Raw genomic sequence first — 27,583 nt, forward strand, 5'->3', positions numbered from 1 at the left:
TTATTAGGAGGTTGGAGAGAGCGTATTAAAGGTTTATAAAGTGCTTAAAGTACTGTATTTTTTTCTCTATAAAATAATTGAAATAGCATTTAGTTAAACAGAGCATAAGAAGAGTACCCCAAATTTAGGAGATTGCCAAAAGCAAAGTGAAACAATTTTGAATTCCTGCATTGGATGCATACCTGCAATAGCAGAGCCACATTGGGATCTAGCAGGTCACTCTGGACTGTTGTTATAGATCATCTGGACTCTTCAGTTGGCAGAAACCACAATAGACTGGTTGCAGATAAACACCTGACTTTTAAATGTGCCACCAATGGGCATATCTGTGTTCCAGACAGAATGAACTTGTACTTAGTTGTTTTATGGTTCTAATTCTGCCCTTTAGGATTTGAGTGACCTTAAAAGATCAAGTAATATCACTAGAAGGAACTTGCTAGAGATGAGGGCTGCTGAAAACCACACTGTTTATATTGATGGAAACTGACTTAAGTAAGTGCCTATCTTGGAGAGAAAAACAGAGGTGTTGAACCAGCCAGGCCAAGTACAACCTGAGGGTCTATGGAGGGATGAAGTCAGACCCTGTGCTCTGTCTATGGGAGATGTAAGAGGATTTAAGGCCTCTAGTGTTTTATAGCATCAAATGACCTCCTTAACTAGTTAGTGATTTAAAAAATTAAAAGTGTTCCAGGGATCAGCTCTGTTTAGAATGTCCTCTTACTTTTAACTCTGCCAGTGATCACTGAGTCCTAGTGAAAAGGGTTATTGTCGAGGATTATATGGAAATCGACCATAAGTCTGGTTTGTCCTTGGAATTGTTTGGAAGTGGAACCTATTTCCTCACTGAAAAACTTCTATGATAAAAGTAGCCTCTTGTAGTGAGTAAATGTGAAACATTTATGTGTAGGGTTGATGCCATAATAAAAGCAGGGTCTGATTTAAACACTAAAAGGTGTGTACATAGTTGGGATTGCTATTTTTGCACTAACATGCTCTAAATCAGGCTGGTAATGAAACTATAATAAATGAAGAAACTCAATTTTAAATGTGCCTGAAAGAAAACTTTGAGTAGGTATCACTTTTTGTCATTCAAATTGGTTTTCCAGTTTTGTACATGGATGGTGCTAACTTACTAAGTTCCAGTTTGTGATTTATTTTTTATAATTATAAAGTGTATCATCTATAGTCTTTATAGTCATATATTTCATTTCATTAAGTTAAAGCATATTGGTTTGTTATCTTGTGTCAAGGTCTATCTCAGATGAAGAAAGTATTCCCAATGGATTTTCTGGGAACCAAGTGCCTAGACTTTTTTATATAAAGAAAACTTACCTTTTACTTAATTTTGGGGTATCATAAAATTGCCATATCCCTGTAAGCAGGTATACCCATGCTATGACATTGAAACCCTCCATTATTACTTAAAAGCAATCATGGTTTATTTGCATCTTACCCACTGGGATTATGTTCTTATTCTTTCATTAAATTTTAGTTTGGTAACTCTGTAATACAAATGCAACCTTAGAAAAGGCAGGAGTGGGCCTGTGGGCTACATTCATAGCTGTGTCCTGAAATTCAAGTTTCTAATATCTACCAAATTGAAGACAAATGGGAATTTATTTTTTAACTCTCCAGGTAAAAAGCATTGCATTAAGTTGGCATGTGTTTAAGTGAGTTACTAACCTCCAGGTTAGAACTTCTTTGGTGGACTGTTCTTGAAAGTGAAAAATTCTAACAAATGTAGAGAATTAATTAATTAATCTAATAGGTCCAGAGAATGAAAATATACTCATCAAATCTCATTATAGTACTTACAGGGTATTTTTCTCCCCACCTTGGAAAATCTATAAACAGACCACATCTCAAGATTTTAAATGTTTCTTGGGATTTATGCTGTTATAGTATGGGGAATTTAGGGCAGGGTTCCTCAGTCTTGGCACTAATAGGGCCAGGTAATTCTTCATCGTGGGGCCCACTCTGTGCATTGCAGAGTGTTCAGCAGCATCCCTGGCCTCCACCCACACTAGATGTGAGTAGCACCCTGTGAGTGTGATAACCAGAATGTCTCCAGATGTTGTCACATGTCCCCTAAGGGCAATACTGCCCCCCAGTTGAGAACAATTAATTTAGGGTAATGTATTTTTCAGTTGTTTTAGTAAAGCTTTAAGTATACCATGGATCTGATAACTACAGAAATTGCAGGGAAACGAGGGTATAACCAAGCTGAAATTTTTATCTTAGGATACTTTAATTCATTTTTCCTTTGGCTCATTGCCTTAAAGTGGTGTGTGCTGGGGTGGGGAACGTGGTGTGTTGTGTAACCGTGGGAACCACTGTCTTTGTCGCTTGTGAATTAATAATGGGAATATCTAAGGAGCCGTCAGATTCATAAATCACTAGAAAAAAGAGGGATAAAACATAAAAGTCTTTCCCTTTTGTTTAGCAATTTATCATTTTGCCTGCACATTAATAAACAGAACTCCCCTGAGGTAAGCCCCTGGATGATAAATATTTCTCCCTAATTTCCTCAGTTGTAGCCAGTAGATCACAAGTGGGAGGAGAGATACTTGTCATTGCAAGTTGCCAGTTCTTATCCTCCACTTCTTCCACAGGCGAGTAGCAATAAATAACAGGTACTGAGTACATCCACAGGTAATCAGGTTCTGTTTTGTTTCTATAACAGGCACCAGATTCCCCAGCCCCAGGCTGTCAGCCAGGCCAAGCCGAAAACGTACACTCTCCATATCACCACTGTCCGATCATAGCTTTGACCTTCAGACCATGATAAGGACATCTCCCAACTCCTTGGTCACAATTCTCAATAATTCTCGCAGCAGCTCTTCAGCAAGTGGCTCCTATGGTCACTTATCTGCGAGTGCAATCAGGTATGTATTTTCCTGAAGCTGTTATGTGTTTAATAAAACGTCAGCGCTTGACTGCTCCTGGATTTTCAGTAATGACTACCTATGAGAAAGAATATTGCAACATGACACTGGGCCTGACCCAGGATGCAGATCAAATATCACTACAGTGAATTACAGAGTCATTTATTAGGCCAAAAAATAATTTTTTTGTAGACTTTAGTCAGTGGCCCATCTATAGAAATAATACTTATTCAATTATGATGACATCCACTTCATAGAGAAAGTGCATATGGCAAATCTTTTTATCCTAGCTCCTCTTACTGATTACAGTTCTCCAGAGGAAAAACTGACTTCATATCTGGTTGTACAACACATGCAAGAGCAGGAGCTGAAATCAAAAGACCAGGCATGGCATAATTCACTCCTGTTACTACTGGGGAAAGGCATGCACTGGGAGAAAGAAAGAAAAGGTGATAGCAGAGTCTTTAATCTAATGTAAAATAAATGTGGATGGCATTGGAAGGCATTCTATTACAGGAAATCTAGAAAGAATAGTGTTAGCTGTAGTAACGTACCATATTTACTAGAAATGATGAATACCATTGTTTTTCCAGACTGTTCTCAATTGCAGTTTTAATTCTTTACTCATTCAATTATCATCAGTGCTTCTTGGCAGACGTGTTACTGTTTAAATATTATAAATCTCTATTTTGATACGACGTTATTTTCTGCAATGTTTTTTGTTCTTTTAACATGGTTAATAAAGTGTGGGAACTTGGAACAAAGCAAATAACTCACTTTGCTTACATGATAGCAATCAGTAGATAGATAGGGGTCCTGGGGTGTTTTTAAGATTAGCCACTGTAGTCACAAATATAGCTTTGGAGTTGGAGATAACTGTAGTTAGACTCCAGCTTTGCCACCAGCCAGTTCTGCAAACCTGGCTCACAGGTCGGCTCTCTGATGTTTAGTCTTCACATTTGTAAACTACCAACAAGATACCCATTGTATAGGAAAGGGGAACGTTTAATTTAAAGCCAAAGTGGATCTACAGTTTCAAGAGGAAGACCCTATCCATGAATAAAACCTCGGGAACTGACCCTGGATGATCCATCCAGGCGATGAGCTACTGTGTGGCCTGGCTGTGCTATACGCCCGTGATCATCCCAGTCTGACTCTGAGGTAGTACACCCATCTTACTACCTTGACCTGGCTATTCTACACTCCTGGCAAATATTCCCAGGATTATAGAATGCCAATTTGGTGACATTATGTAATTATTATGTGGCTTGTCTAGCAGTCATAGCATTAAAGTAATAGAAATGTGGCACATGATGATATTCATACAGAATCACTGAGTATTCATTTCTTGTTGCTTCTTAATTTGTCTTCCCTCTTGCTCTGTCCTTTTTATAGCATCTAAAGGACTTAGAATATGGTATGTAAATGGTCACAGTGCCATCTTTATTCTTACTCTAGCACCTCACTGGCTTCTTGTTCTCTTCACCTTTGCCCAGGTATTCTAGCACCAGTACTGGAAAGACTGTCAGTATATTGACTTGAAATTATCATTGTCCTCTGCCTCCAAAGAACTACGATAGACCCTATTACTGTCATTAGGGCTGGAAGAAGAGGTCCCAGGAACCCTATTGCAGTCAGAGGATCACTCAACAAATATTTCTTAAATGAATAAATGAAGGAGCTCTTTAAGTAGTACTTAGAATTCTAATCACTTTTATTAAAGGAAGTTTCTGTGTGACAGATGAATAATTAAGGTTTTCAGAAAATTACAGTCTATATGAATAGAGTATTATTATGACCATAGATTGATAAACATATAGAGATAGAGCTAGAGGGACGATGCAAAATAGAGATAAAAAAGAAATGTCTGTCTTAAGTTTCTGTATGGTTCTTGTGTTTATATATTTACTGACTCATTCAGAGTGATATGAAAATGTCATAGAAAGCAAATATTTTCTTTTTTACAAAAGCTCATTGGCAAATTAAAACATACTACTGGATAATGTTTAACTTTTTAAAACATATTGTCCAAGTGTATATCATGAATCTTTTTTTATGTCATAACTAAAATGTAATTCGGAGAATAGCTCCATGCACTCAGAAATGATGTAAAATACTGTCTCAAGTTTTAACTTCTGCATTACCCTGAAGATACCGTCTAAGATGAGATGGTTCACATTTATCAAATACAGCCTGTAACGTTATAAACATCCAATTAATAGCATATTAGAAATAGTTTTCTTTCTGCTAATACTGTGTCCTAGAAATTGAACTGCCAGTGGAAGAGAAGAGGTGTTTCAAATGACCCTCATCTTCCTGTAGTCTTTTGGCAAATGTAATACACACATATAATCCACCAGTTGCGACTTTCTCACCTTCAGTTTGTTTAATGGCTAAAATAAAGCTGGTTTTATATCCTTAGTGGTTTTAGATCTGGCATGGCCAGGACAGATAATGAAAGTAAGAGTTGAGTGCACAGAGCTACAACTTCACAAGTGTGTATAGATTTCTGTTGCCAGCACTGATGAGCTCTGCCTGGTGGGCCAAGGAGGGGTCGTGTTTTCTGCTTCATGCAGCATCAGCTCTTTCTGACAGCAGAGTAAGGATGTACCTGGCAGGTTCATTACCACGTCTGAGGAATGATAGGAACTAGCTTGGCCTCCACAGCAACTTGGCTCTGCTCTCTTGCTGGGGTCAACTGTTGTTTATGTTGGAGAAACAATGCAAAACTTAGCTGGGTGGGGAATATTGAAAAGTAGAGGAATACAGTGCCAAATTACCAGTGTCCTCAAAACTCTGTTGGTAACATCTAAGAAGTATGAGACAACCTGCTCCCCACCCCCAACCCCCTAGTATCAGTACAATTAATATTAACTAAGAAAAGATAGTTTTCTTTTACTCCCAGATGTGGTCATTGGTTTTATATAGTACTTCATTTTTTCAGTTATTCATTCATTTCCCAAATACTTAACTGCATACTCATATGTGCTAGTCACTGTGCTGGGCTTTGGGCCTACAAAAATAAATGAGAGACATGACCCCTGTCCTCATGGAACTCATGGAGGGGAAAAGCCACCAATCAGATATGAATGAATGAGTAGAGTGGATGAGGCTTTGAATAAGAAGAGTTTGGTTGTTAAGAGGCTGTCAGCAGCCCAGAGCTTCAGATGGCAGTAAACACAGGGAAGTTGAGCCAAAGCACAAGGTTAGAGGTAGACAGGGGCCAGGTGATACACTACATCTTGGACCAGTGATCCAAGAACTGCATTGTTTTAGGGACGAGGGAGCTGATGCTCAGGGAGGTTAGTAGGCTGAATCGAAGGCACTCTACTTACAGGGCAGAACCTGTTAAGTCTACCTTTGAACTTCCTCTTTATGTTCTTTGGGCCTTATTTCTTTCTCTCTTAGAAATTCTCCCGTGGGAGGCACAACTAAAAAGATTGGTAGAAAATGCATTTACAATAGAAAAATAATATCTGATGATGTTTTTAAAAATTCGATTATGCTTATATTAATATATGGTTTTTCTAATCAGTACTTCGAGGCAGATCTCATTGGAGAGCGTGTCACTGCTCTTCATGGTCCTGGAGATTCTGTCTGTTTGGCTGTTTAGTGGCAAGTAGATTTTAAAGCCTTTTAGAACACTTTCATCATCTGAAGCTTACTGTATTTTTGTCCAAAGCATTATTCAAAGAGTGCTGTGCCTCAGTGTAAACGTTGAGTTCATACTTAACTTGTTTTGTGAGTGTGCAGGTCTTTATTTATATGCTCATTACTTCTTCTGAGGCTGCTGAGTTTTCCTGTAAACGTGCCCTGGGATCTTTTATGGATGAGGGTAGAAGCTTTATTTTTTTTCCTTTCTAATGCAAGTGCATGCATGTAAGTGCGTCTCTATACTGTCACATACACAAATAATAATAGCTGTTGGCCCATTCTCTGCAAAACTGGAAAGATTGTCTTTACTTTGAATGGCAGTGGTTGTGCAGTAAATTCCACAGCTGTGACCAGAAACTGGATGATCTCGTTAGTACAACAGTCACAAAGTTGTTACTGATTAGAATTCCTCTCTCCTCTTAAAGTCAATTTATCAACCTGTGGGGCCCTCATGTTATAGCACTGTTGACCGTTACCTGATTTTACCTGCGATACTGTTTTATGAACAAAAGAGTTGGGAGAGATGATATACTGAAAATAAGTCTTGGCATTGAATTCTTCAGCATACAGAAATGAGCTTTCGCTGTAGATGAGGTTTCTTAATCCTGATACCCTGACCAAAATTAATACATCATAAAAGGGTCACGGGAGTTTCTGTTAAAGGTATTTAAAAAAATAACCTCAGTTGAAAAAAATAATGTTTTTATAGGGAATTAGCATTGATTTTAATATTTAAAACGCTATTTCATAAGAATCCAGAGGTGCCACATAATTTTTACTCTTTCCATTGGGTAAGAGACGGCACCTTTGTGTGGGCAGGGGACGCCTTCCCAGTACCACCCACTCCTGGCTCCACTGTAGTTTAACTCTGTAGTCAGTCTCGAGCCTGGCCAGGTCTGGGTCAGGCCCTCCAGGTCATGCATGGAGGGGTTCCAGAGATAAACCTGGAAACCAATGAGCCTTTGCACTGAAGCAAATATAAATAAAATGTGTAGAGTATTAATTAGTTACCAAAGCTTCCCTCATCCTTTCTCCACATACATTGCATGTTAACACAAAGGGACTCTGGCATTGCGATTCCATGGGAGTGAGATGGTCCATGGTAGCTCTAAGGAAGAACTGTGATTTTAGAGAAGAATTAAAATGTCATGTCGATGGAAGTCATTAAACAGTAGAGTCGAACCTTTTACTTTCAAGTGTGCGGTGACTGGGTGATCCAGCCTTTTGCCGTCTTTCTTATAGTTGCTCAATTTTTTTTTTTTGACTTTTATTAGAAAACAGATTTCTTCAATGTTGTAATTAGCTCTCTTTATCTTTCCATTATAAAGGACTGCAGCAGGCCAATTTATGCTGCTGTATTTACTGTACCATTAAATTATCCAGCATATCCCCCTCCTTCCAACCTGCCACCACATATAGAATTTCTAACATGTTTTTAAAACACATGGGCTTGTCTCATATGCTATTTTAATTGGATTTCGTCCCTTTGACTTGAATATTAATGACTTAAATGCCTACATGTATAGTAAGGTTAAATGTTTAATGAATTATTTTAAGTGTCTCCTATATATCATTTGAGGAATTAAATACAAATTTGATGTATAAATTGATCACAAAAATTTCTGTACAAATGTTGACTCACATCAATTTCTGGGTGTGAAAAAATACGTTTCTGTGAAAGTTAAACATGATTGTGGATTTCAGAGTTTTATGTATTGATTACAATTAATATATAACTTTCCAGTTACCAGTAATTATTCTTTGGAAATTTAAATGAGATATATAGATAGTACTCAGTTAAATTTGCTGAATTAATATATAGTATTATATAATATGTGGATTTTATGACATTTTAGTTCCTTAGCATCTTTTCTTTCTATTTATACTTCAGATTTTAACCAAACCGGAGATAGTTCTTGAGATTCCCAGACAGGAGACTTACAGATAAGTGAGGTGTTACTGTACAATATTAAGAAACAAGGCCCAGTTTGCAGCATTTGACCACACATTGCAAAAAGATATTGACAAAACTTTACCGCTGATTTTTGATACAGAATAAAAAAATGCACCAAAACTTTCCTAAAGATTCAGACTTTGGGAATTCTAAATCTTTGGAAATAGAACTGGCTCCCACTCAGGCAGTTGTTTATTGATCACTTTTAACCAACCTCTGATCTGAATTTAAAGGTGGAAGTAACTGTGGGTAGTTAGTTATCCTTACTTAAATATACTCAGAACTTTGTCCTCATGTCACCACAGACACTGGAATGCCCCTTTAAGGCATTTTATCAAACAAAATTCAGTAACCATAGATCTGTTCTGATGGATACAATTTATATTTGGTGATGAGTACACCAGAGACATTATAGTCAGGGATCTAAAATTCACATTTTTTTGTCTACTCTTTAGAAAAATAAAGGGCAAACTAACACCTGAATTAATTCTGGCTTTATAAATGTAGCCCTAGAAGAATGTTTCTCAAAATATTTTACAAGGAACACTGGTCTCTAGAAGCTCCTCCAAGTACCTGCACACTCTATGTAGGGTGGAACCTTGGGAATGCATATTCGCATATTAATAGCTCCAGGGTTCCGGACTCTTGAACCCTCATTCCTCAGACTTTTATGATCTTGGCACCTCTTTTTCTTTTCCCTCATAATACTTACTTTTGGATTGTAATCTCAGGAGGCCTATGACAATGTTAGCGCATTGCTTGGGGGGATCTGGGCCACCTGACACTTTCTTTCTAGAGATCTTATTGACTAAATATAGATTAGCAGTTTTAAGTCACATTCTTTTAAATGTTTGTTTTTTAAATTGCCTCATCTTTCAAGTCCTCATGTAGAAAAGAAGTGAAAGCTATAAAAACAGTTTTAAATTACACTTTATTGAACATTGAGTGAAGAGTTCAGAGATCAGACTGTAAAATTAATCTCTATTTAAGTGATCCATAGGAAAGAATAGGGTGAACAGAAATGTAAAGGCTTGGGATAGTAAAGGTCAGGTAGACCAAGTTTTAGACTATGACCTTCTTTAGAGAAGACAGATTTGTAAATATTTTCTATAGTATCAATACTTTATATTTCTAGGACATTATGGAATAAATACATGAACCATTTAGGAAGGTTTTTTTTAGGGTTTCTAAAGGTGGAATTTATATTTTCTTTTGAATTCAGACCTCTATAATTAGCAAAGTCTGTTATCAGCTGCTGAAGTTCTGTAGAAAGAAATGAATCTAGACTCTAACTTTGTTTATATAATATTGTTTTACAGACGCATCAAATTGTAGTTTTCGGAGGAAAACATGTTTTTCTTTGAAGTGACTGTTCTGAGTGTGGTAGGCACGATAATGGCCTCCAAAGATGTCCATATTTCAATCCGTGGAATTCATGAACATGTTACCTTATATGGCAAAAGAAAGGTTGTGGCTGTGATTAAGAATTTTTAGATGAGGAGGTTATCCTGGATTATTCAAGTGACCTTAATGCAATCACAAGGATCCTTATAAGAGCGGGCAAGAAAGGGGGTCAGAGTGAGAGGAGAATGTCAAAGTTATGTGGGGCCATGAGCCCAGGATATGGCAGCCTCTAGAAACTGGAAGAGGCAAGGTACCTAAAAACTGCAGAAGAATGCAGGCTTGCCAACCTGTTTGAGATTCTGACCTCCAGAGCTACGAGATAAGTATGTGGTGTTTTAAGCCACTAGGTTTGTGGTAATTTGTTGCAGCAGCAACAGGACACTAATGCATTGTGGAAGCGATCGATCACACATTGATTTAAAATGGAGTCCCTGCTATGTGCTGGGGAGTGTTCCAGGCACCAGGGTCAGTGGGGAGCAAGGTAGACGAGGACCCAGCTTACCTGTACCTTACTTATATTCTATATAGGGTAAGAGAGAATATGATCTCAGAGAACCATGTGCCGTGGTGTGGTAAGAATAAAATTGTGAAGCAATAGAGAATGATGGGGCAAGGTGCTGCAGAGGGGCTTATTTTGATGGGGAAATTGGTCTCAGGAGGCCTCTCTGAGGAGGTGACATTTAAGCTAAGACCCGAATGACAGAAAGGATGCAGCCATGCTGAGTTCTGAAAGGGCATAGCAAGTACCTGTGTGCAGAGAGACTCACAAGACAGAGCTTCTTAGGATGACAGCTCACTACCACCTAGGGTCACAGAGCAGGTGGTGGCTTAGATCCCCTGGTCCCCACTGATGAGAAATCCCTTGGAGCTTCTTTTCATGCTCATGGGAGCAAGGTGGGGGTGGGGGGGCTTCTTTTTCTCTTTGACTCCCAAAGGCAGTGCGCAGTCATTGCCCATCTCTGCTACTTCGTTAAGAAACTTGGTCAAGAACTCTGCAAGCTGCTCTGAAAGCAAGAGGAAGCGTGGCACTCAAATTCATGCACCGATGCTGTGACCTAGTCAAGAATTTCTCTCTTGTCATCAAATTCTAAATCGGCTTTGTAATCTCTAGCAAGCATCCTTCCTTCCTTCCTGCAGCACCTCAAGGAGCCAACAGCACCACCAGCCCTTCTGGGTTGAGCCCAGGCCCTTGTATGTGCCTCACTCTCGCCAGCTCTTTGCACGTAGAGGAGAGAGTTTCTGTTGCTGTTGCCTTATGAATAAGCAGTGACAGCTGAAAACCATTTGTCCATTCTGTATGTCCTCCATCCCTTGGAATCTAATAGTTGACATGGATTTTGGAGAATATTTATTCCTGTCACCTGGTTTTACCAGCAAAAAAGCAGCCCAAAAGGGGATGTTACCGAAATACGTTGTAAGCTTTTGTAACTCCTTCTTGTGTCTGCTGGAGGAAGGCAGAATGCACCTGAGAACAGGACTGCAGCCCTGGCTTTTGTCTTCTCTCCTACATCTTTTTAAAAGTAAAAGTGTACCTACCTTGTTTGGCTGCTAACGTTTGTAAATTGCTTACATATGAAACTAAGGGCCTTTTCTTCCTTGTGAATTGTGTTCTTCAATGGTCTTGATTCTTAATTAGGTCCTCACTTTTTGAGTCTCCAACTCTGCCTTCTAGAATTAGAATGTAAGTGACCATAGGGGCCCACTACGAGCACCTGATTGTGCAGGCTCAGGAAACTCTGGAAAGGTGTATGGAGGTTCCTGCAAAGTCTATGCCACATTGTAAATGTATGTGTAGTCAGATCTATTTTTTTTAATAAATAGAATAAGGTAGTTAAACTTAGTAATATCCATTCACCAAAGGGAAGGGGGGTGTAAATCATTGTGCTTTTTTGATGAATGGCTTGTACACTGAAAAATAAATTGAACAAACTGGCATAGAGCTCAGTGAACATGAAATCAGCTATTAGAAGAAAGCTTGTGAACAAATTCTGAGGCAGATATGCATCTTTTGATTAATGCCCTATCAATCATCCACACAGCTACCTTTGCTAAGTTTTGCTGTAATCATTCATGGTTGCTTTCGGAAACACTGGCAGAAACCGTAACACTGCAGAAACGGATTATTATTACTGATTTCTCCCTAACTTACTGTGAACAGTGACTGTTTTCACCATGTTCCTGCTTTCCTTTATTAAAGAAATACAATACAGAATGAAAGGAGAGTTCCTCCAAGCCTGGCGAAATTCTCCTAGGGTATTCTTAATGATATTCAGTCTTAAATGGGCAAGCTATTGTAATGTAAGGTTCGCTGTAGGAATAATAGTAATGTAATCCCATTGAAGCTGCCTTTTATGGATTGTAGTCAAATAGGCAAAATGTGGAGTCACATTAATGAACAGTATATCTTTGGAATTATTACTTAGTTGTTGAAATGATTCGAATTTTGTTATTGTAATTATTACATTCTCAGTTAATGCGCTTAACAGCAATAGTAATTAACCCACCAAACTGGAAATTTGCATGAATGCTACCTTTGCTATAACAAGAAACCCTGATTCAGTGTATTACATAGCAAGATGGGGGAAGTGTGTGTGTGTGTGTGTGTGTGTGTGTGTGTTCACTGATTATTTTTTAAGAAAGAAATATTCATGAATATGCTTATAGTTTTGCATGCATTTTTAAGCCATTGGCAAATTCCTCGAGCACTTCATTCTTTTAAGAGGATAAACCATGCTGGCACAAAGGATGATTTGGCACTGCCTACTAGTCAAGAAATCTTTAGGTAATAGAGCAGCTTCCTCAGAACTTACTGTATGTAGCCTGGGAAATCCTGGGACGTAATGAAGTAGTGACAGGCATTAGCATGTATTATGGACTTTAATAGGCATTTAATGCTGTTTAGCTGGAAGAGGGAGTTCTGGCCTCCCATTGGAATATTCCTCCATCAAAGCCCATTGATCACAGATTTCACCCAGGAGAGGTTAATCCATCAGATTCTGTAACCAGACGGCACTGATGGAAATTCTTTAGGTGGCATTCTGGATGAACCAAGCTTTCCATCTTTACAAACAAATGAGTGATATGACAAGTACGGTGTTCAGAGCACATTTAACCAATTGATTTTCTTTCCTCTTGTAATAAGATCTGGAGACATATGAAAGTGCACAGTGTGAGCTGAGATTAAAGGAATCGCTCCATGCACAGGAACATATGGAACTGAGAGCCAGTGAAAGTACTATAAAGCATGTAGTCACCTGTTCTCTTTTTTATCTAAAGTTTGTTATTGCAATAAATAGCTGTTATTGAGCCGATGCCTTTTGTTTCATTTTGCTGAATCTTATTTCAGGTCTGTGTTTGTTTGCACACACGTGCGTATTTTGTCATCTTTCTCTTGAACTTCTGAAGATGTTTGTCAATAATTGTTTTTATTTTCTAATTTAAACAGACAGACTTGATGTGATTTGGGGTGATAAAACGAGGCATAAAGGTGCAAACATGGGTTGCTGCACTAGTTTCTGCGTTCCATGTCAGTGATGGTCTCCTGCTCTTTATTTCCCCCATGCAGCCCTGCCTTGAGTTTCACCTACCCTTCTGCACCCATGTCTCTCCATATGCATCAACAAATCTTAAGCCGACAACAGAGCTTAGGCTCGGCCTTTGGACATAGCCCTCCACTCATCCATCCTGCCCCAACTTTTCCAACACAGAGGCCTATTCCTGGGATCCCTACGGTTCTGAACCCCGTCCAGGTCAGCTCTGGCCCTTCCGAATCCTCACAGGTGAGAAAGACAGCTCGATGAGCTGGTTGGTCCTGGTAATTATAGAGGAGAGCCATTCCAGTCTGCCGCTCTTAATAAGCACTGCGACTTGGCATTCTCAGGACTTCCATATTGTTGCCTGTCTTCCTAACCCAGGGCTGTCATCTTCATTTTTGATGAATATGCTGTGTATGCGCTCCTCATGAAACAACAGCTTCTTCCATTAGAGTCATTTATCCTTGGTGGAACAGTGGGCTGCTTGATAAGCTTCACTCTGACTCAGTGCTGTATATCCCCTCATTCAATAGAAATACATTCATGAATGTGTTGCTCTCATTTGGTCACTGTCTGCTGGCGCTTAGAATCATGTGATAACATCAGAGTACGAATAAAACTGCTATGCCCTCTGTTCTTACCTCCACACTGATAACGCTCAGAGAAGAATCTGGACGCTCTAATTAAAGAACTTCGCCAACAGTTCATGTTGGTTTTCTGCCCATCTCAGAACTTTGTTCTTTTGAATTCATTGTTGGTACTCATTAAAGCCCAGTCCCTCAGCACTATCCTTCTTGCTTTTAAAAGCCACAGGGAGATTATACTCGTGAGGTAAAACCGAGGAGCTGCCTCATGAATGTATTTTCTGGCTTCGAACACGTTATGAACTCTGCTACCATGGGATTGGAATGTTATCAGTCATTACTCTAGTTAGTGTCAAACAAGCCTGCTTGTTTTGAATTGCATGTTTTAGTAATGATCCTGCTCATTGATCAAAACCTAATTTTGTCCTTGTCCCTGCAATTGTGATCAGCAAAACAAGCCCACGAGTGAGTCTGCAGTGAGCAGCACTGGCGACCTGATGCACAACAAGCGGTCCAAGATCAAACCTGACGAGGACCTCCCCAGCCCTGGGCCACGGGGTCAGCAGGTGAGGCACTCAAGTTCTGCACTTGACAAAAGACCAGTTACAAAGTCTGACTTAATTTGTTTCTCTGGCTCAGAAGCAAACAAAACATGCAGGAAGCTATATGGGTTATAAACTGCTTCATAGGGTAAGTAGGTGGATTAATTTGTTACTGACCACCAATGTGACCAGGCTTCAGTCCTTAGCCCCAGTCTTGGGCCTGAAATTATAACCTCCTGGCCCTAAGCCTGAGCTGGGCAGAGCTAGTGATGTTCCCTATACTGATCATGTTCTTATTTGTACTTATTTTGCCACTTCCCACTTTCCAGGAGAGCCTGGAGAACGGGGAGGGATCAAGGCACAACCAACCTATCCTAAGGCTACTTAGATTCCGGGCCTTCACCCAAAGCCTTGAAAGGATAGTTTAGAAATTCCAATCTGGTCTCTGCTTGAGTCACTTAGATCCTCTGAGCCTCAGTTTAAAGATGTGTATATTACCATAATACCAGCTCCTAGGGTCCCTGTGCCTGATACAGGAAAGAGGTCAATGAATATTAATCCCGAGATAGAGGCTGAACAAGAATCTGGACATCCATAGAATCTGGACTTTGCTATGGCTAGGTTGTTTCTGCCCAAAACCTTATACTGCTTTAGCCCAAACTGAGAATGGAATGAATGGATGTTATGGGTTCTGAAATCCATCCTTCCTCTTGCATTCTGCTAGCCAACAGTTATATACAGTTGTATACAGTTTTTGTCATCTAGCCCCAGATTAGAACTGGAATCCACACATATAATTGTCTCCAGAATTCTAGAAATTCTTTGTGTTTTAATTGCTTAAAATGTCCTAAGAAGACCAGGACAGACTATACCCTCCAAGCGTTAGATGCTGTGGTTCTTGTGCAGAGAATGTACCCTTGGAGATCAGAGGTTGAACACTATAAAATCTACTGAGTGCCTCTCACAGCCTCCAGTTAGAATTGCTAGTAACCATTTCCCTGGATTCTAAAATATGAGAATGAACAAATTAATATACTGAAAAGAATCTATCTGAAAGAGAAAGACCAGTCTTTTGGATAAAGACAACTTGACCTAGTTTAATTGCTTCTCTTATGGGATGACAGATTTTTTCCAGCTTGGTATTAAAGGACAGCAAAATTTGGCCTCAACAATAACAATAACAATGATTTGGACTGTTGTCTTTAATCACAAGTTAACAATCTCTGAAGAGGTATTGGTAAATCTGAAAAAAAACAAATGATTCCATATGTTTGACTTCTTCTATTTATAAAACCCGGTTGACAGACCTGGGCTCTATTTTATTTTCACTGAAAACTTACATCAGGAGGAAAAGAAACCTAAATCAGGTTTTTCTACTCTTATTCCCATTTTGCCTTATCCTCCTGCCTTTCAGGAACAGCCAGAAGGAACCACCCTGGTGAAAGAGGAAGGGGACAAAGATGAAAGCAAGCAAGAGCCTGAAGTCATCTATGAGACAAATTGCCACTGGGAAGGCTGCACCAGGGAGTTTGACACCCAGGAGCAGCTGGTACATGTAAGTGAAGGGGACTTGGGAACTGGGCTTTACAACTATGTGACCTTTCTGTGGGATCATCTTCCCTGACCCTGCGCTGAGTCAAGTTTCTTAGCTAGCAGCATTGCAAACTGGAGAGGCCTTTATGACTTTCTGAGAATAAAGAGAACTCTGAGCCACGGTGCTTGACCTGTTCAATCAGCTAAAGCTTAGTGTAAAATTCAATAAAGTCTTCAATAGAGAATGTAATGACTCTGATCCTGTAAGCCAGAGAACACTATTTGAGTTAGTGACTTTGATGGTTATTGAGTAATAGTGAGCTGGACATGAATTATTATTAACCTTTAACCAAGTTTGAGTTTCCTTTCCAAGACCCAGTAAAACAGAAAAGATTGTAGAGTTGGGAGATTCCTTTTTTCCACTTTACCTTCCTCTCCCAAACCCTCATTGCCTCAGGAATCTCCCACTGTTTTATGCAGCAATTAGTACTCCGTGTGAGATAGTTAGATGCTTGGGGCGAGCCGTTGGCACAGCTTCTTGACTTGAGGCCAACCATTGCAGGGCTAATAGTTTCATGGAAAAAGTGATATGTATTGTAAAATGTGTTTAATGATGTCTATTTTTGAAAACTGCAGTGCAGTCAGATTGAGAACCACACCTTCTCCTGCCATACTAGCTTCTTTTCCCTCCCTCCCTTGTGTATCATTTCAAATAATGCTTAGTGTGCCCCCACCCATGCACACACACCTGATTAGCCATACGTCCTTCGCCAGTGTTTGTTTTATTCGACACTTTCTCTCAGGCCAATAGAGTCTCCCTGGCAAATGGGACCAGGAGCTGCTGAAATGGAAGGGCATTTAGATAATCAAGAATAAAAAGATGTAGTTCACACACTCTGGTGCAGAAGGACAGGCTCCCATTAAGACATTATGGATGGTTTGCTAAGTGTGGCAGTTTCATGAGCTTTTAATATGGAAAATCTGACAGACCAGCTTTTATTGTGACTATCCCTCCCCATACACACACTCCATTCTCTTTTATAGTAACTTTTTAATTTGAGATGATCCATATTTGTTGATAACCTTCTTCCATTTAAACACTAAGATTATTTTTTAAAACACTAAAATTATAAAATTCCTCACACATCCCCCATGTTTCATAGGCTCTATGAGCTTTTGAAGTGTGTCTTGCAACTTGGCCCATTCTGTGTGATGCGTTCCACACATTGCAGTTACATTATAGTGTTAAATATATGGTTTGTCTGTCTTGAGCTCTGTTGTGTATAGAATGTTTTGAGGATTTAACATGACATCAGCAGGGTTCCCCCCTATTTCACTTTTAATCGTATCTCTATAATGGTAAAGGAAGAATTATAGATTTATCAGCACAGCAAAAAACTAGAGTATCAGATGTTTTTAATTAAGGTGTATTTCTAGATTTTTCTATGAACTTATTTTATTTTTTTCTCTTTAATTCGATGCAAGTGTTATTTTTTAAGCCAAGCCTGACTTAATGGCCCTTCATTCTGGTCGTTTTAATGGAAACCACAGACATTGTCTTATTAAAGGGGAAAAAGAAGTTTTGAATTTTTCTTTTAATGTAGAGAAACATTCCCAAAGCATAGAGTGTGCCAAGAATACCGAGTGATATAATGAGCGCACAACATAAATGAGGAGAATCGTTTGTATAAAAACTGCCATCATAACTGAGATATTGGCAGTGCTGCTTGCTTGTTAAAATGTCCTTCTGAGAGATGATGTAGTCTCCTGATGCCTTTTCTGTGGGTAAGTCATTGTAGTTTTCAAAAAATGCTGTGATTATGGTTCAGCCATTATCAAATGAGGAAGAAATAAGAGCTTGTTCTAAGCCTACATTTAAAGGGAATTGTGCTCCTCATTAGGGGCGAGGTTGGAGGTAACATTTTTTGGGTTGTGATAATAAACCTTTTTGCTGGCCACTTAATGTGAAGGCTTTTTAAAAACAGTGGATGTTGCGGGTATTTGTATTTAATCTCAGTGGAGAAAGGTTTTAGGTAGCAGTGTTGTTTTAATAGAGAAATCTGAGTAATTTTAAGGTAATGGTGCTTAAGCTATCAACTGACCACCATGTTGTCTGTTTTATTGTAAAAATATGAATGAAGACATACAGTGGAATTTTTTTTTATTCTAAATCAGCTAGAAAAAATGCCAGGATTAGAAGGAAATTTAATATATTGTCTTTATGATATTAGTTTTAGTCTGAGAAAATTATATGAATAAGTAAACTTATTTAAGTGAATTAAAAATCATAACTTACAACTACATAAATAGAGTAGTTTATATCACTTATTTGCTACCTTTTTACTCGTTATCCAAAGTGTGGAAATTCCATTTTTGTGCATTTAAACTGATTTTACTTTGCATGACATTTAAATACCTTCATACTCACGAGTGTATCTGGTAGCATTAGCAGTGACCTGGTATAGAATAGGCGCTTTATTTTTTGTTGAATGAACCAATAGCTACTTCAAGTCCACCTAATTACTTTGGCAGATGGAAATAATACCAGCTGCAAAAACCACCTTTTTAGGGATAGAGGGGAGCATTAACTGCTTCTATTCCTATGACTTTCCTTGGAGAGAGGACATTTTGTGAATTAGTTGAATTTTCATGCTACATACACCCAAGGGGCAAGGTGTTAAGCCATTCTGATGCTGCGCCTTATTTATAGCTATGATCCATTCTTTTTCCTCCTCTTACAGTTAATGGAAAGATTCATGATTCTTCATGGTTGTCTATCTAGTGTCTGGCAGTCCCGACTGCCTGCTAAAGCAAGTCACTATCTATAATTGATATCCTTCTGTGGAATAGGGTGCTGGCTGCAATTGAAGGGCTTTGCTGAAAGCTCTTAAATCCTGACAAGTTCTCCCCTTGTTCTGGTTTAGTCGCTGAGCTGCACGGTTGGAATTCCAGAGTCATTTGAACTTGGTGCAAAAGAGAGACATGTGTTTCACGTTAGCAAATCACAAAGTTGAAGAGGAGAATTAGAGACTCCACTGACTTTGCCTGCCAGGTAGTCTCATTTCCAGTGTAATGAACTCCATGTTCTATTGAAAAGATTACCTCGTCCCATTACTGTCCGAACAGATGGGCTGAGTATTGCCTCTCCCTTCTCTTCTCCTTTATTTCAAGCCCCTGTCCTTCTCCGATTGTGTTTATTCTATATTTGCTGTGGGGTCTTTATCACTGAGTGTTTAATTAGTTTTCCTTCCCATCAAGATAATTATAATTGGGCTTAGTTATTCTCAAGCTGGTATTAAATCTGTCATAAATTTTCATCTATGCCCAGAAGCTAAGAAGATTGATATATATTTTTGTTAACCAGGTTTTTGTTGTACTTCGTCCCTTTCTTCAGGTCAGTTAAAATAGAAGGGAACAAGAGAGTAAGAAGGATATATAGTACAAAAGTTAATTAAAGTACCTTCGATTAAAACTGAATTTATTATTGATTTGTCAAGATGCAAGCACTTTCTCTTACCTTGACATCCGAAAGCACATATTCTAACATCTCGAAATCAGTTGAAAAGTTCACATTTTCCTTTCAATATTAAGTTAATTAGACTCTTTTTGCTGTAGTACATTATATCTTACATAAGACATCTTAACGTTAAATTTGTAGAATATCAGTTCTCAAAGTATTGCTTCTGTTTTTGCTTTGTTTTGTTTGGTTTGGTTGAGCTTTTGTTATTATGCAAAAAACTCATTGTCTTCTGGACTGGCTTCTCATACAGATGTGAGAGCTTTCCAGTCCTTCCCATTTCTTTGTTGTGTTAGTTCTGTCTTAGAAGTCAGTTCCATTTTTGGCTTTTGGATGACTGAGCATCTGAAGTCAGGTCTCGGAAATCTGCACACTTTGTTTCTGAATGACACTATGTATGCTACAAGTGTTTTGAGAGGCTTTTTAAAAAGAGGAAAAGGAATAAATGTAGAGAATGTGTACCTCAGTGTGGGTCACCACTGCTGAGTGGCTAGTGATAGCAATACTTGAAAACATCACTGTTGAGATCTGAAAGAATAAAAATAGTGTAATCACCATACCTAATGGCCACCTGTTCACTGCATCACTATAATGCCTTACCCTCTCTTTTACTTTAAGAAACAACACATGTAATATCCTTTCCAAAGGTCGTTAAAAGGTTAAATTATTTTTTAACAGTTTTATTCCTCACCCCATCCCCAGTAGAATAACCTCACAGTCAGGGCCTTGAAAGTTGCACTGCGGGGCTGTTGTCTCCTGCCATCGATGCCGCACAGCAGAGAATGTGAGTTGTGTGTATATCGGTCCCAGCTTCAACTGGGTGGCATTTCAGTCTCTGTACTCCTTCCTCCATGTGTATCTTTAAACGTGTTGTCAAAATCCACCTTTTTATAGAGTGATTAACCACCTACTTGATTTTAAATGCTTTCCTGTGCTGCAATTTTTGATCTCTAGAAGCATACCAAAGTTTCCTTTATCGGAAAAATACAGTTATAATCACCTTTACTGTCATTTGAAAACTGACAGATTTAGATATAAAAAAGCACATCTAATCTGTGAAGAATTGATGCATCCATAGAAATTTGGGGAAGAGTTAGGATGTGGTGAAAACATTATTTTCATATTAGTACCGCGATCCTAAATTTACATTTTAAATGTTTTCCATCTAATTTTGATCTCTTTGCTAAAGTTGCATTGTACATCCTTACCTAAGAGAATATTGAGTTTAAGATGTGATAGGGGTCTTAGATATGAGGCCGAAATTAGTTTTGTCTGTACATGAAATGTAAAACAAATGAGTGGAGATTGTGATCTTATTTTCCCTACATGGAGTTGCTAGTTAATTTAGTTACTTTAATTACTTGGAAATATTTTATGCAAAATGTAGACAAAGAACCACCAACTTCAAAGCCACCCTTTGACAGTTGTGCCTCAAGGGGCACGTTCTTTTTAAAGTTATTGACTAAATTGCACCTGCAGAAATTGTTCCCATAAAGACATTCAGGAGATTAAACAGAGTGAAGGGCATGGAGGGCTGTGTGGTCCACTAGCGAAAGCCTTCAAGGGCCAGGGGAATTCTGAGTGGCAGCCCCATCTCTGCTCTGACCCTCCAGATAACCTCCCTGGAATCATTTGACCCTTTAGAATGTTATTTTCTCACTTATCATACTGTGAAAGAGCCATGAAAATAAATGTTGTCCCCAATGTCCAAGGCCAAACAGAGATCACAAGCAGTAAGTCTAACAAGAAACAGAGGGTCTAAAGTGGGTAACTCTGTCTTTTTGTTTTATGTATTTGTGTTTTGTAGGGTTGAGTGAGGGAGAGGAGGGGAGTGGCACTGTTGAGTTTTGTGGCTTCTTCATGTCAGCTCTAAGGCTTATTTTATGTTTATTGTTGCTGAACTGGGACATGCACTTGACTAAAGTCGAGACCACATTTTTTTTCCCAGTCTGTATTTGTAGGACTTGGCTAAGACGTTTTGACTCCTTGATCTCCGTTTTAGTAAAAGCAAGTGAAGCATTTGAATTGGATAGTCCTTGGGATAGGAATAGCAAACAGGTTTCATCTCACTTAAGTGCCAGCTTATTGGCTGGTCATCACTTAGGGTGCTATGCTGAGCTCTCCTCTCATTTCAGCCATGGAGGTGGGGGGTAAGGATATGCAGCCAGTTATGGATGACTGCCCCCAGGTGGGGTCTCAGAGGAGGCAGGTACTTGCTATCTCTTTCCCAGGGTCTATTCCAACCCTATAAATTAAGTGCCCTCCAGAATAATTGTAGTTAAGTTTTCTATGAAGTGGTGTATTGATTACTTGAGTAATTTTTTGAATTATTAAAATGGCCCCTTTACTAGTATGCCTTAACCATTGAATGAAGAATAACAAATCAGTATTTTGAGTAAGATATAACTGGCACAGAGTAATATCTTAGTTACTTTCTTAAATTTACTCAGCCATTTTATATCCCCTGAAATGTTTGATTTTATGTACCCCCTGAAATATTTCATCAAAATCTTCATTCAAGTAACTGTTTCTCTCATTGGAGGAGGATTTTCCTATCAAGAGCTCATTGATTGGTTCTGAATAATACTTTAGGTGGGATTTTGGATTCTGCCAGTAATTAGTTCCCTGGGATATTCAATATGGACCCACTTTATACAAGAGGGGATGATGGTCACTTTGAACGGGGCTTCACACCTCGTTGAAATATAGTCGTCTATAGCAGATCTTGCTGGCACAGTATGTCCCTTTGGTTATCAGGAAAAGTACGAGTTGACATTAGCAGATCAGCCATTCTCTCAACAAGTCCTCATCAGAAGCAGGCCTGAGAGTGGCCTGCATGGCATCCCACTGCCCCAGCTCGATGTTGGGCACATTGCCCGCAGAACTTAGAACGGACCCTCTGGGACTGGTCATTCTCATTGGGAAGGGAGACAAGGAAGCATGCAAGCATAGTGAACAATAGGAGGAAGGACATAATGAAGCCGCATTGTGTAGTTGAGATTCTAGGAGCTCAGAGAGGGAGAAGTACATGAGTGGTATCTAAGAAGCTTCTGGGAAACAGGTGAGGAATATGGTTAAGGCCAAGCAAAGCATGGGGGTCAACTTTTTAGGAGTGATGATGATGATAATGATGGTGATGGTAACAGTGACAGTGATTGTTTTATAAGAAGAAGTAGCACCAGATGTGAAAGAATACTTTGGCTTACCACTATTCTGCAACAATAGGAGTACATGGCGTTTCAAAGCTGACAGACCTGAGTTCAAGGCCTAACCTCTACCCTAGACACATCACATTCCCTCTCTATGAAATAAGGATGATAATAGTATTTACTTCAGAAAAAGGTTGGGGGGATTAGCCAAAAAATCATACTTAATAAAATGTTAGTAATTGTCCTTGTAAGAGTGAAAAGTGTAAAGATTTTTTTTTTTTTTTTTTTTTTTTACCAGCTGCCAGGTCCATGCATGTTGTCTATAAAAGCGAGGCTTAGATTGATATTTGGTCAGTGTTTGGGTTGACATGTCACCATGAAATTAATTGCATAAAGATGCTGAGACTAGGCCCCTGGCAGCCCTAAGACAAAAAGACTAGAGAAGTTCCTGGGTCCATTCCTTACTCTCCAAATCCCTCCTGGCACTCGCTTGTGCTATGATGAGAATCAGAGCCTAATCCTGCATCCTTCTGAAAGTTCTCATTGGTGATCACTCTAAAAGCAAGGCACACTAGGGCAGAGAAATCATTGTAGGACCATTAGCAGCATTGCTGACCTCTGCCTACTAGATGCCAGAAGTGCCCTCCTCCATCATGACAACCAAGAATGTCTCCAGACATTGTCAAATGCCCCTGGGGGTCAAAATGTCCCTAGTTTTGCCCCATATTCTTCCTCTTGTAGTGTAGGAAAAAATAATGAAGAAAAGTATGTGATTAAAGATAAATTTTCTTTTGCTTAGAATGCTCAGATTAGAAAGAGAAGATGACCTCATTAAATACTTTTGAGCAAAAGGCTATTCGATATATATGTATGTGGCGTGCTTATGTGCATGCATGCATATGTACATATGTTTATGTGGTGCATGTTGTATGTACATGCTTCTGTGGGTGTGTAAATTAGCAGAGCTTAATTTTAAAACCACATTTGCTAAGGTTAGTCACTTAGTAGTTCTCAGCAAGGCCTTTACCAACTAGTCCCTTGGTCTTGGTGGAAAAATTCCATCACCGTAGTTTGTTTGTTTTTTTTTTTTTCCTTAGACCAAGGGAAGTCATTTAGTCTTCAGCTTCTGATATCATGGCCAGCAGGATTGGATATCAGACTTCTGCTTTGACATAAAACAGAGCTCCAGGAACAGAAAGCAATTTTCTATGCAAGGACTTCTTGAAGATTCAGGGACATTTAGGCTTTTCTGAGATTAGCTAAATACTGCAATATATATATATATATATATATATATATATATATATATATATATATTCATTTCTAGAGCAGTTAATGTTGACATGAGAAGAGAACTGTAAATGGCATATCCTCAAAAAACTATGTATAGGCCAAGGCCTTAAACTTGAACTACCCCTACCCCACCCCTCCGAATTTCCAGTAAAACTAGCATTAATCAGTGAGCAGGGTGTGGAGAGCACATTGGATGGTGTGTTGAAGATTTAGCTTTTATTCTTATATCTGCCCCAAATTGTTTCTATTAGTAAAGTCACCTACAACTTAAGTTTTTCACTTTGTTTTATATTTGTGAGGATAGAATGAGATCATATCATGAAAGTGCTTTTGTAAGTGCTACAGCATTATTCAAATATGAGGAAGAATGAACTCTAGAAGTAGTAATAATCAACATAATTAGTTCAAGAATTTAGAGATTAAGGAGACTTTTCATCAAAATAAGAAGAGAGTATATAAGTATGTCATTGATTTGGTTGTACCCTCTCAACCTGTGTAGGCTGTTGATAGTACTTGCTACAACATATCATCATCACCTGGTGGCCACTACGCAAATTTCAGGCATAGTGTTGGAAAAAGCCTCATGCATGTCAGACCTATGGACTTGGGTTTGGGGCTGGTGGGGAGAGCAAGACCTGACATATAGGTCTTTTGCGTCTGTCCCTTTGAGTAAGGGGAATATACAGGGCAGGCTTTTATGAGGACTAAAGATGTACAGGCAGAGCAGTGGGAAAACAGGTAATGTGAAGGTACAGAAGAAGGAATGAGAGAAGGGTCTCATGGAGGTCGTATTTGAACATGGTCTTTAAAGAACAGGTGGATTTAAATAGGAAATGACTACTGCAGGGAGGAGTTGGGGCTCCCAAGGGAGAAAAGGCAGCAGGAAGAAGTTAATGGATACAGAAAGTATAGGAGAATTTTATCTATGATAGTGGCTAATATAATAAAAGGCTGGCATTTCTGACATTTCTTTTGCTTAGAGCTATAATTACAAAATGTTTCATTCTAAGAATTTGGTTGAAGAGTGGTAAATAATGCAGTTATGAACCAAAGTGTTTTAGAAGACAGAGGGTAGTGGGAATTAAGATTGAAGAGCAGAGTAGCACTGTTTCCTGGGTTAGGTGTGATAGACTAGGAGTCCGAGTTATATTCCAGATGGAGTAAGGAGAATCAAATGTTTCTGATGAGAGGAATGGCTTGAGCCAGCATGAGCTTTAGAAAGATGGGGGCTGAGCTTTGCAAAACCCTAGAAGGTATAAGTGTTGTGTTTTGAAGAGAGGAGGGGTAGGATGGGACAGAACCAGAAGTGAGATTCTACAGTAGCAATTATTTTTAAATACCTGAGAGGAAAGTTCTGAGATGTTTCACAATTACAGTTTTCACAGCTAATGTGGATAGTTGTAGATGTTCAGAGAGTAGTCAGAAGGTTCTGGGGGGCAGACTGAGCATTGGGATTTGGTTTTGCCTGTGGGACCCCTGTCTCTTCTGTACATGGCCCAAGGTTCTAAGATTCTAGTGTCTTTTAAAAGTAGAGTTATCAGCCTTGTTGGGAGAATGACCTTTAATGACTTTTGGAAGATGCCTGCTCCAGTGCTAGTCAAGTTTTTAGGGCCCAGTTAGAGACGGTTTTCTTGTGTGATTATTATTTTTCTTTCTTTATTGTTTTGTTTTTTGGTGTGCCTTATTTTCTAGTTATAAATACATAATCTCGGGTTCTGAAAATGTCTTTCTAATCAAGAAAACAAAACTACACAGCTGTGTGCTATGGGATGCCGTTGGTGGGTGGTGGTCTGTTTCCATACCTGGCCAGGTCTTGTCTCCTATGCTCCCTTCACGCCACCTGCACAGATATCATGTTTCTTTGGATGCTGTCTCTGTGCCTCAGCACACTGATGTGTCTCAAGTAGCTGAGAGCTCTCTCTAGGGTAGGTGAAAAGGCTGGTTCATGAAAAGCAGGTAGCAGGTCTTTCTGGAAGCTTTCCTGGAAGAAGTGAAAGTTCTGGTACTTTTCTCTCATTAAGAGGTGGCGCATTTCCCATCACGAGATAAAGCAGTCAAACTGCAAATGAAGCACAGTGCTGTGTTCTGCTTGTGTTTAGCAGAGATAAACTTCACTGCATCCTCAGTGCTGAGGCGTTTGGCTTCTGGCAGCAGCTTTAATTGCTAAAATGCAGATTTTTTTTTTCTTGATCAAGAGGGGATTATTCTTGTTATCAGTATAGAGCATCTTATTTCAAGATGAAAAGCCTTCACGGAATAAGAGATGCCAATGTTTGTACAAAGCTTTTTGGAGATTGACAACTCAAAGAGAAAGTATGATTTATTAGCCTATAATGGCTAACCCTGAGCGATGGTCTAGGTCCTACTGATTTGTGAAATTGCTTAATGTGAACTGCCTTTTTATGCCACTCAAGCCCCAGGTTACTCAAATAAATGTAGAGTCTACATTATATGATATGTTCTGAGAGAGGGAGAAAGAAAAGAGGGATGGGGGAAGGAGAAAGGTGGCTTCTAAAATCCATCTTGGTGGTGCCTTTTCCACAAGTTTGGCTGATAAGCTAGTGGAGAAAAGATTAATAACAAGGCTTGTCGCTATCAGTAACTGCTTGTCGATTCTTTGTAACAGGGCTGTCTGTTCAGCATGGAAATTATTGATTAAATAAAAATTGCTATTAGATTGTGATGTGATCCATAATCACAAACAATGGTGGACATTCCTCTTTTAGATCCTCAGCCATGCATCAAGTTGTTTCTTTTTTTTCCACGGCTGTAATTTATATTGCGCTGACATTCGAGCTCATTAGGTTTATCCTTTCTGCTTGGAGGCCTGAAAGCATGAGCATGAGCAGTGCAGACTGGCCAGAGGGGAGCCGAAGGATACAAGGACAGTTCTGGTCAGGGGCCTGGCCAGTTCATTCACTGGACTACAGCAGGATTTCTTTTTTCTTTTTTTTTTTTTTTAACTTTTCTTTTTCAAAAAATGTGGTAAAATGCACATAACATAAAATTTATTTATTTTTTCCAGCTTTATTGATATATAATTGATGAATAAAATGATATGTATTCAGAGTATACAATATGATCATTTGATTACACATTGTGAAATAACAACATCAAGATAATTAACACAGCCGTCACCTTACCTTTTTTGGTGTGTGTAGTGAGAACACTTAAGATCTACTCTCCTAGCAAATTTCAGGCATATAATACAGTATTATTAACTATAGTCAGTATGCCGTCCACAGATCCTCAGAGCTTATTCAACTTATAACCAAAAGTTTATACCCTTTGACTAACATTACCCTGTTTCCTCTGCCCCCAGCCCCCGGCAGTCACCACTCTATTCTTATTCTGTGAGTTTGACACTTTCTTCTTCTTCTTCTTCTTCTTCTTTTTTTAAGGTCACATGTTTAAGTGATACTATACAATATTTGTCTTTCTCTGTCTGACTTATCTCACTTAGCATAATGTCCTCCAGGTGCATCCATGTTGTCACAAATGGCAGGATTTCTTTTCTTTTTATGGCTGAATAATA

At 39.0% G+C, this 27,583-nt stretch overlaps 1 protein-coding gene across 8 annotated transcripts in view; it reads left to right on the top strand.

Moving 5' to 3' along the window:
* GLI3 (GLI family zinc finger 3) overlaps window positions 1–27,583 on the top strand; it is a 268,706-nt gene that overhangs the window by 191,004 nt on the left and 50,119 nt on the right. For 7 of the 8 annotated variants that reach the window (XM_039849280.1, XM_039849282.1, XM_039849284.1 and 4 more), the window contains 4 exons: window positions 2,684–2,885; window positions 13,463–13,676; window positions 14,464–14,580; window positions 15,971–16,111. In XM_039849280.1, coding sequence (XP_039705214.1) covers window positions 2,684–2,885; window positions 13,463–13,676; window positions 14,464–14,580; window positions 15,971–16,111 — 674 coding nt within the window. The remainder of the gene's footprint in view (window positions 1–2,683; window positions 2,886–13,462; window positions 13,677–14,463; window positions 14,581–15,970; window positions 16,112–27,583) is intronic. The other variant, XM_039849281.1, reaches the window with a different exon arrangement.

The sequence above is a fragment of the Pteropus medius genome, unplaced genomic scaffold (assembly GCF_902729225.1).
Source record: "Pteropus medius unplaced genomic scaffold, Ma_sr-lr_union100, whole genome shotgun sequence".
NCBI lineage: Eukaryota > Metazoa > Chordata > Mammalia > Chiroptera > Pteropodidae > Pteropus > Pteropus medius.